We start from the raw sequence: 18,589 nt of genomic DNA, 5'->3' as shown, positions 1-18,589 counted from the left end.
GGGGGGGGGGGGGGGGAGGTTGGTCTCATCCAAGAACCTAGAAGGGTACAGGGGAAATTACTTTTCCTCTCCTACATGAGACTTGTCTTCTTTTCATTTTGAATATATCTCAAGACCTAACTTCATCAGTCCCTAAGGCAGTATTTACGATTGTCTTTATCAATAGATTTTATTATGTCTGCTCAGTAGTTTTAGAGTGTTGAGTTGCCTAATTGATTTAATCACACTTTTAAAATCTAGGTTTTCCATTTGAATATTTCTTCCAGGTTTACACTAAGTAGAACATAATAAAATTAGATGTAATGAGTTATTAAATTCTCAATTTGATCTCTAAAGATTTTTGAATTTCTCATTTATTGTACAAAATCAATATAATTTCACTTGTATAAAAGTCCTTACCCACTGTCATCAAATTCAAATGTGAAAGCTAATAACATTTATGATTACTTTGAATTTAGTACATTTATTTGCATGATGAAACATATGCATGAATCTTAGATCAATGACTCAATTTTAAGAACCATATTGCTATACTTAAATATTGAGGAATTTTATCACGGTCGACATATCCTGATAAGCATCTATTTGCTGATAAAAGAACAATAAATTTGAATGGCTTGGCATTAAGTCCAAAATCATTCTTCCATAATTGTGTCCTCACACCATAAAATGTCAAAACAGAAACTACCATGTAAATGTCAAGACCACTCACTGGGAGCTAACCAACAAAAGTGCTGCAAGAATAACATGACAATTCCAAGTACCACAGAATTTAATGACACTATCAGAAAACTGTTTCATTTCTATAGTGCACAAACAATAAAGATTTATTTAAGTGTCTGACGTTTTCCTTCAATTCACAGTTAATACTTCATTAGATATTAGAACACTACTTTCTTTCTTTTGGTAAATAATAATCATAATTAAAACCTTCTAAAAGAAAAGTCTTCTAAACACAACCTTCTAAAATAAAAATAGCATTAGAATGTTTGCCTTATTGAATTAAAGCATTTACTTTAATAAATCAATCATCAAAGACCAAGAGTAGGACATGGTAAAATTAAAACAAAAGTTATGTACTTTCAATTTTAAAATTACAAAACCTTTTAAAATGTACCTATTTTATCTAATAAAGACATGCTTGATAAATATTGGTTTTCTGGACATTTTATGTCAATAAAATGTTTCTCTCTAATACAGCAACAGATTTTTAAAATATTCTATTTCAGTGATAATGGTATCACAAGAATCAGTTTTCAGTTTATGTTGCTAATGGCTATCATATTGAAGAAACTTAAGGAAACATTTTAGCATATGAAAGCCATAGATCACAGTTTATTGTACTTAAATTCATCCTCCTCCTCCTCCTCCTCATCATCATCTACAGTGTGTCATATAATACTTACTCTATTATTTCTAACTCTATTGTTTACCAAGTTTCGAATTATCATCTTCAACTTTACAGATATTGAAATTGAAGCTTAAACAGATTAACTTGTGGAAAGTCACAGGAGTACAAAAGACCTAGAATTTAAGCCTGCGTCTACCTAGTTCAAAAGCCATGCTTTTTTACCCAACTTCAGTGAATTCTCCCAGAATCACTCTTAGACTGCTGCTTTAAAATATTTTCATTCTTAGATGCAATTCCATTAAATAAGATACCATAGTGGTCATGTATAAGTAAGAAGGATATAATTTTTTTAAAGATAAAAGAAATGAAATGACAAATGGAATTAAATTTAATTATAAAGGGCGGTGAGTTGGTTTCCTAAGTGTATTTATTTTTGTGAATGAAAAATTTATTTAAAAATCAATGGTATTAGAAAGAGTTATAATAGTTTTATATTATGTGATATCCTACATTACAGTTTCAATGCAGGATAAATAGTGGTTTTGTTCTGCTTCTGTTTTATAGTTTTATATTATGGAAATTATGAACCAAAATAGTTTGTTTTTTCAGTGAAAGTTAATTATATCATAAAATTATTGTTGCATATAAATAAATTAAATTATATCAAAGGATATTAGGCATTGTGTTAGCTTGGTCTGTCATAACAGAATACAGCAGGCTGCATATACAATAGAAATTTATTTTCTCACAGTTGTGGAGACAAGAAGTCCAAGAACAAGATGTTGGAAAATTTGGTTGCTTGTGAACATTCTCTTCCTGGCTTGCAGACAGCTTAGAATCCCATCTTTATATCATGAACCATGATTACATTCTTAAAGGTCCTGTTTCCAAATATAGTTGCATTGGGGGTTAGGGCTTCAACATGTGAATTAGAGGGAGACCCAATTCATTCCATAACATGCACAAATGACAAGAAACATTAAGTATATTCTTTCAAATATAAGGATAAAAATGTATTACAAAATATAATAACTGCTTTCAAAATAGTTATTACAACACATATGACATTTTTATGGGCTGAATTGTTTCCCCCCTCAAAAGTCACATGTTGAAATCCTTACACGGGTACTTCAGAATGTGACTATATTTGGAGTCAAGGCCTTTAAAGAGGCAATTAAGATAAAATGAGGTATTAGGATAAGCCCTAATCCAAACTTCCTGGTGTCCACATATGACCATGAAATTTGGACACACCGAGAGACATTTAGGGGTATGTGCACACAGAGGAAAGACCATGTGAGGACAGAGAGAAAGTCTGCAAGCCAGAGGCCTCAGGAGAGAACCAATCTGCCAACACCTTGATCTTGCATTTCCAGCCCCCAGAACTGTAAGAAAACAAATTTCTGTTGTTTAAGCCTTCCAGTCTGTTATTGGCAGCCAGGGCAAACTGATATGGATACAGGGGAATAAATGCCTTAATAATTAGTTATTTTTAAGAATTTACAGTTTAATATTATCAATAAAGTTCAATGTATAACTTTCATAGTATATACTCCATCTTTTCCCAATTCAATCCTCTCTCACTGGTTATACCTTTTCTCCTGGAATTCAAGTGCTTTACCTTATCTTCTCTTATCCCTAATTTTTCATATTTCACAACATTTTCTCCATTCCTATATGACTATCCTGAGACCCAATTTCAAAGTTTTATTCCTTTCACCACACAAGCTCAAAAAGCAAGCTCTGTGAAAGACAATCTTAATAAATAAATATTTAATGAACATTGGCCCCATTCTTTGTTATTAAGGACCCTGGGTATTAGAGATGCCAGATGAATGAGATGTGCTTCCTGCCCCCCAGCTTGCACACAAATTAGGGAGGTATACTCACCTATGAATAAGTCAGTGGTATTGAAAATAATTGACAAAGTTACACACAGCTGTGCTATTTTCGTTAGCTGATAAAATCTTTATCATTCTCTCAACCAGATTAGATATATAGGATTAGGAAGAAAACCTAGACTTAAATGTTCATATATTTTAGAGTCTTCTAACTTGAACAGTCTCCTTATAGTAATTCTGTTCTATGGGACAAGCAATCAAAATTTCAGACCTCCCCCCACCCACACACACAATGGCAACAACAAAGAGAGATTTATTGTGTAGTAAATAAAGCTTCAACTTTAGTTTTCATCACATTCATGAGTTTCTTCTAAAGCCATGTTGCTAAAGTTTGTATTTTTAATTTGATGTTAATTTATAAAGGAGGGATCTCCAAATTGTGTAAGGCCTCTCAGAACATGGATCAGTCCTACATTTATGCTTACATGAAGTAGGTGAGAGGGACACTTATACCTTTCTACAAGCAAGTCTGTGATTACTTTTCTGGATCTCCAGTCTCTTTGGCGATACCCCCTATCACTGCCTGGAACCAGTTGCCATGTGGGTAATTGCTGCTGAGGCCTGAGATGAGGATCTTGCATTTCTCCTCCTCCTCAATTGAGGACCAAGAGGTCTCTCAAAACTGACTCAGCCACACTCCAGTTCTCATATATTTGTCATTCATACCATGGCTTCAACTCCTACCCTCCTGTCTCTTTAGTGGAGTCCCTCTCATTTAGTCAGCCTCCATAACAGGCTGCCTGGGTCTTAACTCAGTTCCCTTCAGTGAATTAGAAACTTCTAGGTCCCTTACAAGTCACAAGAAACTCAAGCCAGTTTTGACTATTCACATGGCAGCACCTAAGAAATGAAGAAAATAATTTGTTCAGCTCCATCTCTAAATTTTTAAAAGTTTTTATTTAAATTCCAGTTAGTTAAAAATACAGTGTAATAATAGCTTCAGGGGTACAATATAGTGATTCAACACTTGCATACAATATCTGATGCTCATCACAACAAGTGCACTCCTTAATTCCCATCACCTATTTTACCCATTCCCCAACCAAACCCATCTGGTAACCATTAGTTTCTTTTCTATAGTTAAGAGTTTGTTTCTTGGTTTGCCTCTTTTTCCCCTCTGCTCATTTGTTTTGTTTCTTAAATTCTACATATGAGTGAAATCATATATAGTATTTGTCTTTTTATTACTAATTTCACTTGGCATTATACTCCCTAGCTCCATCCACGTCACTGCAAATGGCAAGATTTCCTCTTTATGGCTGAGTAATAATCCAGTGTGTTTGTATATGTATATACCACTTATTTATCAACTCATCAGTTGATGGACACTTGGGCTATTTTTATAATTTGGCTATTATAAATAATGCAGCTATAAACATTGGGGTGTATGTATCCCTCTGAATTAGTATTTTATCTTCTTTTGAAAAATACCTTTTTTTAATATTCTTTGGGAAAATACCTTGTAGTGTGATTGCTGAATTGTAGGGTAGTTAGTTCTATTTTTCACTTTTTAAAGAAGCTTCATGTTTTCCACAGTGGCTGCACCAGTTTGCATTCCCACCAACAGTGCAAGAGGGTTCCCGTTCTCCACACCCTCAGCAATACTTGTTGTTTCTTCTGTTGTTGATGTTGGCCATTCTGACTGGTGTGAGGTGATACGTCATTGTAGTTTTGATTTGTAGTCCCTTATGATCAGTGATTTTGAAGACCTTTTCATGTGTTTGTTGACCATCTATATGTCTTCTTTGGAAAAATATCTATTCATGTCTTCTGCCCATTTTTTCATTGAATTATTTATGTTCTGAGTATTAAATTCTTTATAAATTTTGGATATTAACCTTTATCAGATATGTCATTTGAAAGTATCTTCTCCCTTGCAGTAGGAAGAAGAAGGGCAACCTAAGTAGGTTGCCCTTTAGCTTTGTTGATTGATTCCTTTGCTGTACAGAAGCTTTTTATTTTGATGTAGTACAATAGTTGATTTTTGCTTTTGTTTCCCTTGCCTCAGGAGACATATCTAGAAAGAAGTTGCTACAGCTGATGTCAAAGAGGTGTTCTTCTGTGTTCTTCTCTAGGATTTTTATGGTTTCAGTTCACACATTTGGATCTTTAATTCACTTTGAATTCAGTTTTCTAACTTGTGTAAGAAAGTGGTCCAGTTTCATTCTTCTGCCTGTTGCTGTCCAGTTTCCTCAACACCATTTGTTGAGGAGACAGTCTTTTTCCCATGGCATATTCTTTTCTGCTTTGTCCAAGATTAATTGACCAAATAATTGTTGGTTTATTTCTGAGTTTTCTATTCTGTTCCATTGATCTATATGTTCATTTTTATGACAGTACCATACTGTTTTGATAACCACAACTTTGTAATATAACTTGAACTCCAGAATTGTGATGCCTTCAGCTTTGCTTTTCTTTTTCAAGATTGCCTTGGCTATTCAGGTTCTTTTGTGGTTCCATACAAATTTCAGGATTGTTTGTTCTAGCTCTGTGAAAAATGCTATTGGTGTTTTGATAGGGATTGCATTAAATGTGTAGATTGCTTTGAGTAGTATAGACATTAAAAAAAATTTTTCTTCCAATCCATGAGCATGAATGTCTTTCCATTTATTTGAGTTGTCTTCAATTTCTTTCACTGAAGTTTTGTAGTTTCCAAGTACAAGTCTTTCACCTCTTTGGTCAGGTTTTTTTCCCCTAGGTATCTTAATGTTTTTGGTGCAATTGTAAAAAGGATTGATCCCCCCCCCCCTTTTTTTTTGCTGCTTCATTATTAGTATATAGATATGCAACAGATTTTGGTCGATTTTATATCCTGCAATTTTACTGAATTTGTGTACCAGTTCTAGCAGTTTTTTTTGGTGGAGTCTTCTGTGTTTTCAATATATAGTATCATGTCATCTGCAAATAGTGAAAGTTTTACTTCTTCCTTGCCAATATGGATGCTCTTTATTTCTTTTTGTTTTCTGATTACTGTGGCTAGGACTTCCAGTACTATGTTGAATAGAAGTAGTGACAGTGGATATTCCTGTCTTGTTCCTGACTGTAGAGGAAAAGCTCTGTTTTTCCCTATTTAGCATGATATTAGCTGTGGGTTTTTCATATATGGCCTTTTTATGTTGAGGTACATTCCCTCTAAATCTACTTTGGTGAGGTGTTTTGGTTTCTTTTCTTTTTTTTTTTTCTTTATCATGAATGGATGTTGTACTTTGTCAAATACTTTTTCTGCATCTGTTGAAAAGATCATATAGTTCTTTTACTTTCTCTTATTGATGTGATGTACTACACTGATTGATTTGGAGATACTAAACCACCCTTGTAGCCCAAGCATAAATCCCACTTGATTGTGGTGAATGATATTTAAATTTTTTGTTGAATTTGGCTTATTTTATTGAGGATTTTTGCATATCTGTTCATCAGAGATATTGGCTTGTAGTTCTTTTTTTTTTTTTTTTTGTGGTGTCTTTATCAGGTTTTGCTATCTGGGTAATGCTGGTCTCAAGGAACGAATTTGGAAATTTTTCCTCCATCTCTATTTTTTGGGAATAGTTTGAGAAGAATTGGTATTAACTTTTCTTTAAATGTTTGATAGAATTCACTTGTGAAGCCCTGTGGTCCTGGACTTTTGTTTGTTGGGGGTTTTTTGGTTACTGATTCCATTTCTTTACTGTTTATCAGTCTGTTCAAATTTCCTATCTGTTCCTGATTCAGTTTTGGTGATTCATCTGTTTCTAGGAATTTATCCTTCTCTTCTAGCTTGTCCAGTTTATTGGCATATAGTTTTTCATAATATTCTCTTATGATTATTTGCATTTCTGTGCTGTCAGTCATTATTTCTTCTCTCTCATTTATAATTTTATTTATTTGGGTCCTTTCTGTTTTCCTTTTGCTAAATCTGGCTACAAGTTTATCAATTTTATTAATTTTTTCAAAGAATCAGCTTCTGGTTTCATTCATGTGTTCTACTGTTCTTTTAGTTTCTTTATCATCTATTTCTGCTCTAATTATTATTTCCTTCCTTCTGGCTTTAGGCTGTTTTTTTTTTTTTTTTTTTCCTAGCTCATTTAGGTATAAAGTTAGGTTGTTTGAGATTTTTCTTGCTTCTTGAGGTAGGCTTGTATTGCTATATATTCTCTCTTAGGACCTCTTTTATTGCATCCCAAAGGGTTTAGACCACTGTGTTTCCATTTTCATTTGTTTCCATGTATCTTTTCATTTCTTCTTTGATTTCCTAGTTGACTCATTCATTATTTAGTAGCATGTTATTTAACTTCCACGTATTTGTTATCTTTCCAGATTTTTCTTGTGGTTGCCTTCTAGTTTCACAGTGTGGTGGTCAGAAAAGGTGCATGGTATGACTTCTTTCTTCTTGTATTTGTTGAGGTTTGTTTTGTGGCCTACTATGTGATGTATTCTCGAGAATGTTCCATGTGCACTTGAAAAAATGTATATTGTGCTGTTTTAGGTTGAAATGTTCTGAATACATCTGCTAAGTCCATCTGGTCCAGTGTGTCATTCAAAGTCATTGTTTTCTTATTGACTTTCTATTTAGCTGATCCGTCCATTGATGTAAGTGGGGTGTTAAAAGTCTTTGACTATTATTGTATTATTATTGGTTAGTTCCTTTATGTTTGTTATTAACTACTTTCTGTATTTCTGTGCTCTCATCTTGGGTGCATAAATATTTTCAATTGTTATATCTTCTTGTTGGGTTGTCCCCTTTCTTACGATGTAGTGACCTTCTTTGTCTTTTGTTACAGTCTTTGTTTTAAAGTCCAGTTTTTCCAATGTAGATATTGCTACTCTGCCTTTCTTTTGACATCTATTTGCATGATAAATATTTCTCCATCCCTTGACTTTCAATCTGCAAATGTCCTTAGATCTAAAATGAGTCTCTTATAAGCAGCATATAGATGAGTCTTATATTTTTTTTTTATCCATTCTGACACCCTATGCCTTCTGATTAGAGCTTTTAGTCCATTTACATTCAAAGTAATTACTGATAAGTATGTATTACCATTTTAGTACTTGTTTTGTGGTTGTTTCTGAAAATTTTCTCTGACCTTTTGTCTTTATTTTTTTTTGCTTATTTTCTTCAGTGATATATTTGTATTTCTTTCTCTTTATTCTTTACATGTTTATATATATATATATAGTTATATAGTTGTTATATAGTTATATAGTTATATATAGTTACCATTTGGTTTGTATCTAACCTCTCCTGCATATAGCAGTCTACATTAAGTTGATGGTCATTTAAGTTTGAACCTATTATTCTCTCCTCTCCATGTCTTAGGCATATGTTAGTATATTTTATACCCTTTTTTTGGTGAGTTCTTTGACTGATTTTTTTGCAGAAGTATTCATTTTTACTGCTTTCATGTTTCCTGCATTTGTACTGTCACTTTTGAATACTTTAAAAAAATATTTTATTTATTTATTCATGAGCAACAGAGAGAGAGAGAGGCAGAGACACAGGCCAAGGGAGAAGCAGGCTCCCTGTAGGGAGCCTGACGAGGGACTTGATCTCGGGTCTCCAGGATCACGCCCTGGGCTGAAAGTGGCACTAAACTGCTGAGCCACCCGGGCTGCCCTGTACTGTCACTTTTGGCCTCTCCTTTCCACTCAAAAAGTATTCTTTAATATTTCTTGCAAGGCTAGCTTAGTGGTCACAAACTCCGTTAGTTTTTGTCTGGGGAAATGCTTATCTCTCCTATTCTGAATGACAGCCTTGCTGGATAGAGTGTTCTTGGCTTCAGATTTTCCCTTTCAGCACTTTGAATATATCATGCCACTCTCTTCTGGCTTGCCAAGATTTTGTTGAAGAATCCCCAGCTAGCCTTATGGGCTTCCTCTTGTAAGTTAATGACTTCTTTTGTCTTAATGCTTTTAAGAATTTTCTTTATCATTATATTCAGCACATTTAAGTATAATATGTCTTGGTGTTGGCCTGCTTTTGTTGATTTTGTTGGGGGTTCTCTGTGCCTCCTGGATTGGGATGTCTGTTTCCTTTTCCAGATCATGGAAGGTTTTAGCTATTATTTCCTCAAACAAATTTTCTTCCCCTTTTTCTCTCTTCTTCTTCTGGGAATCCTATACGAATGTTATTATGTTGGATGGAGGCACTGCATTCCCTATGTTTGCATAATTCTTTCTCTCTTTTGTTCAGCTTTATTGTTTTCCATTTCTTTGTATTCTAGGTCATTATTTAATTCCTCTGCTTCTTCCAGCCTGCTGTTCATTGAGTCAAATGTGTTTCTAATCTCATTTATTGCACTCTTCATCTCTTCATCTCTGACTCTTTTTTAATTCTTCTATCTCTGTGGTAAGGGTCTTACCAATGTTTTCTATTCTTTCCTCAAGTCCAGTGAGTATCCTTATGATCATTACTTTAAATTCTCCATCAGCATGTTAGTCATCTCTGTTTCACTTAGATCTCTGTCTGTGATCTTATCTTTTTCTTTCATTTGGGATAAATTCTTCTGTCTTCTCATTCTGTCTAAGTCCCTGCCTGCTTTTTTTTTTTTTTTTTTTTTTTTTAATTAGAAAAGGCAATTATTTCTCCTACTCCTAGCCTTATGAAGAAAAATCATGTAGTGCTCAGGCCTTGGCTCTTTAGGGAATGTCTCTGCTGTGTGCTGCATGTGTGCTGCTGCTGTGTCCTGGTCACTTTATCTTTAGGTCAGTCATCTGCAAAAGCTTTCCTTGCCTGATGTGGGCAGTGTTTGGTCCCTGGCCTGAACATGGTGAGTTTTAACTAGGTATGCTTTGGTTTGCTTGTGAAATGAGACCTGTCACTACCTCCACTGGAACTAAGGTACTGCAAAACTCTCTGTTTGGGAGATGTGGTGTAGACTGGGATTTGTACCAGTCTTCTGGAAGAGGAATCTGCTGGCTTGGAACTGATGCAAACATGACTGAGAAGAGCAATCTCACTGGAGTGAAGAGGAGGAGGCTTAGTATAAGCAAGTTAGACAGCCAGTGTCATTCTGGGCTGCTTCCCACTGATGGTTCTGTGCTTATGGTGAGGGGCAGGGGAGGGAAATGGCACCAGCAAGCTCCTTTGTTCCTGGACAGGTGTCTCTGTGAATGCTGCTTTCTCAGGGACACACAGAGAGGGGCAAATGATCTCCCCAATGTGTGCCCCAGTCGTTCTTTACCTTGTTCTTTCCACACTGTATGCCCTTGGGTTGTTTGCCTGCCTTCTCTCCAAAGTAGCACAGTGCTTTCCAGGCTGTATCACAGCCAAGCCCACTGATATTTAAAACTCCAGTGTTTAAGGCCCCCTGGTTGCAAAAACTCATGAAAATCTGTACCTTTCATTTTCCAAGCCAATGGCTATGGGGAAACATTCTCTTTTTGTGTTCCCTGTGTCTTCCTCTCTCACCATTCTCAGTGACCCTGGCTCCCTCCCCTCAGTAGCACCCAAGATTGATTTCTCTCCTAAACCGTATCTCCATACTTCCTACCTTCTTCAATGTGGCCTCTTCCTCCCTTTCCTTGTTCTATCAGTCTTCAGGTCAATTTCTGGGGTATTTAGGATGATTTGATAGTTACCTGGTTATGTTCATGGAAGGAGACAAGTCTAGAGTACTCCTACTCTGCTGTCATATTCCTGTTTCTCTGTATATCATGTCTAATTTTTAAGACCATAATATTGCTAGAGACTCAAAAATTCTGATTTGGAAATTAAAAAAAAATTTTTGAACACCAAATTTTTCATTTGCATTCCTGCTTTGAGATTCCTTTTGTTACCCTCCATCCCCACCCCTGCTAAGGTAGGTGAACATTTCTGGCCAACTATGGAATAGATTCCATACACAAAGAAGCAATGATATAAAGACACAGCAATATATTTCAAAAATATGAACCCTATTGCATAATAATTACAAGTAACAAATGTTATTTTAGTGATATAGAAGCATGGTTATGGATGTTCCAGTGGATAAGGATACTGCAAATATAAGCAAAAGAATTAATATAAATTCACCAGTACTCTCCTCAGACTTTTAATGAACACTGCTTTTCTATTTCTTGGCCACTCACCATTTATAATCTCTGCAGAGGAACACAGACATTATAATGACAAATATTTTTCCTATATTTTCTGTCAACCAGTTATGGAAATTTTCATCTGCTGATTATTTTAATATTAAAAGACAACTATGTGGACTAAAAATTCATAGTATAACTTGAGATTATACTAACAATATTCTGAGAAATAAACTTATTGGTATCATCCCTTTTTAGTTCTATGAACTTATATATTTGTCTAGGTAAGAAAACTCAAAATGAGGTCATGGACCAGAAGAAATCAATATCACCTAAAACTCCTTATAAATGCAAATTAACATCATAAATCTGTGGGTAAGGGCCAGAAACCTGTTTAACATGCTCTCACAATGATATGGATTGATGATAAAGCTTGGGAATGAATGCCTTAAGTTGCCAATTCAACAGTCTATGAAATGTTTATTTTCCATTATCTTTCCAGAGTATATATTACAGGATTATGCATATACTGGAAACATGGTAAATATATTATAAAAAAGACAAATAATATCAAAATCTACCTATCTACCCATTTACTTATGTATCTATCCAAGCCAAAATTACATGCTTAAATTAGCACATTCATGCTCTTACATGAGAAAGTCAAGAAGTGAAGAATGTTGAGAATGAAGTTGAATCACCCTTTCAGTGTAATCCTCAGGTAAGGACTGACTTGAATTAATTCCAGGTGGCATTTTTCCACTCAAATGGAGCATCACATCATAAATGGTCTTATTATATTTTGAAAAGTCGTTCTGTCTGGAAATTTTTTTGGATGATGAGGTTGATGAGTAGAATTTTATTTTATACACTTCCCTATGAGAAAACAATTTTAAAATTAAAAAAAAAACAGTATGTTATGTTATGAAAAAAATTTTCAATGACTAAATAAAGTTCTATTTAAAATCAAATAAAGTTTCCAAGATCTATAAAGAACTTATTAAACTCAACACCAAAGAAACAAACAATCCAATCATGAAATGGGCAAAAGACATGAAGAGAAATCTCACAGAGGAAGACATAGACATGGCCAACATGCATATGAGAAAATGCTCTGCATCACTTGCCATCAGGGAAATACAAATCAAAACCACAATGAGATACCACCTCACACCGGTGAGAATGGGGCAAATTAACAAGGCAGGAAACCACAAATGTTGGAGGGGATGCGGAGAAAAGGGAACCCTCTTACACTGTTGGTGGGAATGTGAACTGGTGCAGCCACTCTGGAAAACTGTGTGGAGGTTCCTCAAAGACTTAAAAATAGACCTGCCCTACGACCCAGCAATTGCACTATTGGGGATTTACCCCAAAGATACAGATGCAGTGAAACGCCGGGACACCTGCACCCCGATGTTTATAGCAGCAATGGCCACGATAGCCAAACCGTGGAAGGAGCCTCGGTGTCCAACGAAAGATGAATGGATAAAGAAGATGTGGTTTATGTATACAATGGAATATTACTCAGCTATTAGAAATGACAAATACCCACCATTTGCTTCTACGTGGATGGAACTGGAGGGTATTATGCTGAGTGAAGTAAGTCAGTCGGAGAAGGACAAACATTATATGTTCTCATTCATTTGGGGAATATAAATAATAGTGAAAGGGAATATAAGGGAAGGGAGAAGAAATGTGTGGGAAATATCAGAAAGGGAGACAGAACGTAAAGACTGCTAACTCTGGAAAATGAACTAGGGGTGGTGGAAGGGGAGGAGGGCGGAGGGTGGGAGTGAATGGGTGACGGGCACTGGGGGTTATTCTGTATGTTAGTAAATTGAACACCAATAAAAAATTAAAAAAGAATAAAAAATAAAATCAAATAAGAAATTATAAAATTCACCTTACTCAGCTATCATTTGTTAGTACAAATTAGATGTTTTGATAACCCTGGAACTTTCTATTATCTCATTTTAAACACACATCATAATCTGATGTTGCAATTGTCAGGTCTGGAAGATTGGATTGTGAATAGAAAATGTAACTGCTTTGGATAAACAGTACAGGAGTTAAGTCCTGGACCCATTAACTGCTAGCTGGTTGAGAAGTTATCCAAACTCATTGAATTCAAATTTTATACCATTTAAACTGGAGGTAATAATGCCTATAATAGTTTTCAAGATAGATGTCAAATATTCATAACACATGTATAGACAAAAACAAATTTATACATATTTTCTCAATATTGTATTCTAATAATTAGAAGGGCTTATCCTGCACATTGGCCTCATAAGCAGAGATTCACATTTTAAAGATAAACCCAGAGAGCTAATGCTCTTATATATTTCTCTGTCCTTTAAATAAGACAGTACAATCTCTATTTCTGATACTTCTCACACTGAGTTACAATGGATGCTAATTATTAAATGGATTAAAAAAAATTCAAACAATTCTTGCTCTCTATAGTTTATCAATTATCTAATACTACAGTATACTGTCTACTTGTTTGCTAGCAATCAAAGTCAAAATGTATCACTAATTTAGACTGACAAATAAAAAGTGCCCAAGGAGTCATTTTGAGTGGCCATTCTCCAGTTTGGTAGCTAGTAGGTCTATATTGCATATTATAGGACAAAGTACATTGACTTAGGTAAGGGTTTGAGTACCATTGCTCAAACTCTGGCTCTGCCTCTTACTGTGTGACTTTATGGAAGCTACTTGACTTGTCTGTTTCTCAAGTTCCTCATTAGTAATGTATATAATAGAGCTAGTATATCCTGAAGGTACCAACAAAGCAAATATTTCATGGAAAATAATTAATACCTGAAAATATTTCTATAAAAAATTATGAAGAAGATAAATGATCTAAACAGAATTAAGACATAACCAGACAATAACTAAAAAAAGAAGAAGAAAAAACAAGTTGAATATAAATAGTAAGAAACAATAAATAATATGAATGGACACACAGGGCCCACATATTATAGTTTTAAGACACAGATTTTAAAGTAATTGTATGTACTATGATTAAGATTGAGAATTTTGTCATTGAACTATAAGTTATATAAAAATATAACTAAATGGAGAGGCTTCTGGGTGGCTCAGTCTGTTAAGCATTTGATTCTTGATTTCACCTCAGATCATTATCTCAAGCCCTGTGTCTGGCTTTGCGCTCAGAGTGGAGTCTGCTTGAGATTCTCTCTCATTCTGATTCAGTCCCTCCCCCCCCTTGCTCTCTCTCTTCTTCTCTCTCAATAAATCAAATCTTTAGGGGTACCTTGGTGGCTCAGTCAGTTAAGCACCTGCCTTCAGTTCAGGTCATGATCCCAGGGGCCTGGAATGGAGTTCCACATTGGGCTCCCTGCTTCTTCTTCTCCCTCTGACACTTCCCCTGCTTGTGCTCTCTTCTCTCTCTCTCTCAAATAAATAAATATTTAAAATATATGTATATAACTAAATGGAAAATTTAGAAACAAACAAATCTAGTAAGTAAAATGAAGAGAGCAATGGATGAAGTTAACAGCAAACTAAATCAAGTGAAGAAAAAAGTAATGCAATGGAATATAGGTCATAGGAAAGTATCTGTACTATAACAGAGAGGGATAAAAGGATGGAAACACAGAAGAGTGAGCAAAGGAGAGGAGCCCAAAAGAATGAGGTAGTCACATAATGGAAAGCATATTGACTGAGAGAGTTCCAAAACTGACAAAAAAAAAAAAAAATCAGACCACAGATGAGAGAATCACTATGAACCACAATAAGAATAACTACAAAGAACAGGCTCTTCATGATACAACATTTCCAAATGACCAAGAAAATATAATTTTTTCTTAATATCAAGAGTAGTAAAATGTCAGTTCAAACCTCACTCAGAGCTAATATTGAAAAGACTGAAATATTAACTGTTTCTTGGAATATAGAGCAAATAGAACTTTCATATATGACCTGTGGGAGTGGAAATAGGTATAACCACTTTGGAAAGCTACTTGGAAGTAACTTCTAAAGGTGATCATATTTTTATCTTATGATCTAGCAATTTTACTCAACATATAAGCCTTTCAGAAATATGTATCAAAAGACATATGTTAAAATTTCCATAGTTGCATTTTTCATAATAGAAAAATCTAGAAGCCAGTGAAGCATCTATGGACAGAATGATTCAATAGAATATTCATATAATGGCCTAGTGTACAGCATTACTAGTAATCCACTTTGAAATGCAATAATGAATCACATGAACATAATATTGATTAAAAAAATCCAGATGCTACAAAAAAATGCAAATTGTACGATTTTTCCTACATCATGTTCAAAACTAGAAAAAACTAATCTTTGGTGTTAGAATTCAGGATAATGGTGACCTCTCCAGGGGAAGGGAAGGGAAATAGAAGTGGCAGGGATTTGGAGATGTTAGCTATGCTCTATTTCTTTCTTTTTTTTTTTTTTAATGATTTTATTTATTTATTCATGAGAGACACAGAGAGAAGTCAGAGACATAGGTAGAGGGAGAAGCAGGCTCCCCACAGGGAGCTCAATCCCTGGACCTCTGGATCATACCTTGAGCCAAAGGCAGATGTTCAACCTCTGAGCCACACAGACCTTCCACTATGTTCTATATCTTGGTCTAAGTGAGAGCTACACACATGTTCACGTAGTATAATTCTGTCTATATGTTATGTGGTGACAAGCATGATTGAAATTCAAAAACAGAAACCTTAAACTCTGGAGTTCACAGATCTATTCTTGCATGATAAAATTTTTTTTTTAAAAAAAGGTAAGGAAATGATTACCATAAAAGGCAAGCTGGTGATTTCCTTTCAGTTATAGAGATCTTGTAGATTGTGAGTGTCAAAGAGGCTTCTGGAGTGCTGTTAAAGGGAAGCCTGCACAGGGATTTGCTCTAGGAGTAAATGAGGGGTTGTACTTGGTTTATGAATCTTTCTCTATGTGTATTTTATTTCATGATTTGAAAAGTCAAGAGGGAACAGCTTGGGTCTTCAAAGTTCCCCAACCCCTTAAAGGCTGACTGAAATTGGGTAGTTAAAATTACTATCTAGAGGATTGTTAAAGGAAAAGGTGACATTGTTAGTGGATTAACTGGATTATAACTGGATTTCCCACTGGGAGTACAAATTCTGATGTATAAACTACAGTCTTTTCTTTAATATCTATATGTACGCATATCTCACAAGTGTGGACTTTAACTAAAATTTTGATAACGGTTAACAATATTCCTTCTCTTCTTGTTTATATATTAAGATATTAGATTATTTAAAGTCTCTTTTCAATTATGAGAGTCCTTCTACTTTGGAGATTGAAAATATGCACAAGCAAAAGGCTCATGTACTTACATCATGATCTATCTTTCCAGGTAAAGAAACCACCTACCACTTACCACTATTCCCAGCAAACAAGTAGTAAAATGGTTAAAGAAGGAAACTGCCTTGAGAAGAATTATAAAATGATTCACTATTCTTACTGTAATGTGGAAAAATGAAAAAAAAAATTCAAGGAAGCCAACTCTAATCAGTTATTTAACACTTTTATTTTAACACTTTCACTCTAAAGACACATTTTTGTGATTTTGTTGGACATGGCTGGCAAAAAGAATAGGCAGCCTGCCCAGAAATGGAGGAGAAACTTTATGTTTATATTGCTAAATTTATCAGTGATCTTGCCAGCAGCTCAAAGTGGCAAAGAGAAAAGCATACCACACACACACACACACACACACACACACACAGAGAGTTTAGAAAATGTCAGAAGTTTCTTATCAAACTGGGAAAAAATCTTGTGCAAGGTAAGGAAAAATATTAATGAAATATCATTTGGTAACTGCTTGGAAAAGATCGGTTTTAAATTTACCTTCCACTGTCAAATAGAAGAGTTGGTGAATACAGTGAATGAGATCAGAAATATATAATGCTGCTAACATAATACTAACTAAATTTAATAACATTTATTGAATGCTTATTAGGTCTCATACTCTGTTCTCATAAAGGTTATTACCTTTTTTAAATATCACAACAATTATATAAGGTAGGTATTATTATTACCTCTTTTTATAAATGAGGAAGCAGAGGCAGTGAGAAAATATTTCATTTTGCATGCTGTCATTATGAATGGTAGACTATTCTACTGATTACTTTGATTTCCTGTGAGATTCTATATATTTACACTAAATGCACATTTCTGGTATAGAATGTAGCTCTAAAACAATTTGAACCCTTTCCCCTAAGCTTCCTGACTGGCATTCCCAGATGCGCTCTTGGTGTGTGGCAGCTGGAAGGAGGTACATATTGGAATAGAAGTTTGGACTAGCAATGACATGTACTGCAACCACTTCTGCCAGATGCAGTGGAATTTTCATTATGATGTAAATGTTTCTGTGATCAGTTGCTTACAGATCTTCCCAGTAGTGTTTAGAAAAAATGTTAATTCCCACAATTCATCCAACCTGAAGTGAGTGGGCTATTATATTTAGTACATTTCCTCTGATGATTTTGGAAACATAAATTGTGTTCTCTTATTTTTTTCAATAGCTATTTCCATCTTTTGGTGATTTCAGGAAGGGCAGAAAATAAATAATATCTAGGGGCCTCTAAGAATTGTAAACAGACTACTAATCAATAAAGGTAATCTCTTCAAATAATTGGTTTCTGCTATTCCACCTGAATATCTCTCAAATTAACAAATGAAATGGACCATATGGCCTGTCTGCCACAAATTGGTGTTTGTAAAGAGTGAAATTATCTGAGCTAATATACCAATAAAGCAGCATTTCTGACTATCTGTATCTTCAGGTTCAAGAAAGCTGATGCATAAATATGTCAAAAAATGTTCAAGTCAAAAAATGTTCAATAGTGTTAAAAGGAAAACAAAAAGTTTTTGATGTCCACACCGTAATTCACAATGAATTCTAGTCTTCCAGGTTATACATCCTGTAGTGGATGACTCTTCAGTGGTGGGTTATTGCATATAAGGCCAAGCAATTCCACTTTCCCTGTTAATATGGCTGACTTTGCTAGAATTGAAGGCTTGCCCAGGACTTTGAGCTTCACTGGATCTGAAATCCTAGACTTAGCCTATAAACATTAGGATTATATAACTCTCCTCAGTTCTAGACTACCATATTCTTAATCTTCTTGAACTGATATACCTAACCATAGGTACTTATAGTGCCCAGTCTAAAGCCAAAGACAAAATGCCAAATAGTGGAGCTCATGTCTTTCAAGTGTCAAAGCTCCCTAAATCTTAATCTGATCCTACAATAATTAGCAAGTGGAATGAAGCTTAAAAGCACTAGCTCTAGGATAGAATGCTTGGCTTCAAATCCTGGCTCTGCTAT

General features: G+C 34.8%; 1 protein-coding gene across 5 annotated transcripts in view; it reads right to left on the bottom strand.

Annotated features, from left to right (window-relative positions):
* The window catches only part of CFAP47 (cilia and flagella associated protein 47), a 504,616-nt gene that overhangs the window by 319,655 nt on the left and 166,372 nt on the right, over positions 1-18,589 (bottom strand). For all 5 annotated transcript variants that reach the window (XR_005386243.1, XR_005386242.1, XM_038587158.1 and 2 more), the window contains exon 30: positions 11,896-12,117. Coding sequence is in view for 3 of the 5 variants with exons in the window: in XM_038587158.1 (XP_038443086.1) it covers positions 11,896-12,117 (222 nt within the window). In the remaining 2 variants the exon portion in view is untranslated. The remainder of the gene's footprint in view (positions 1-11,895; positions 12,118-18,589) is intronic.

Source organism: Canis lupus, chromosome X (genome assembly GCF_011100685.1).
Source record: "Canis lupus familiaris isolate Mischka breed German Shepherd chromosome X, alternate assembly UU_Cfam_GSD_1.0, whole genome shotgun sequence".
NCBI classification, from domain to species: domain Eukaryota; kingdom Metazoa; phylum Chordata; class Mammalia; order Carnivora; family Canidae; genus Canis; species Canis lupus.
Note: the sequence above shows the minus strand (reverse complement) of the source record. Positions and strands in the feature narration are given on the sequence as shown.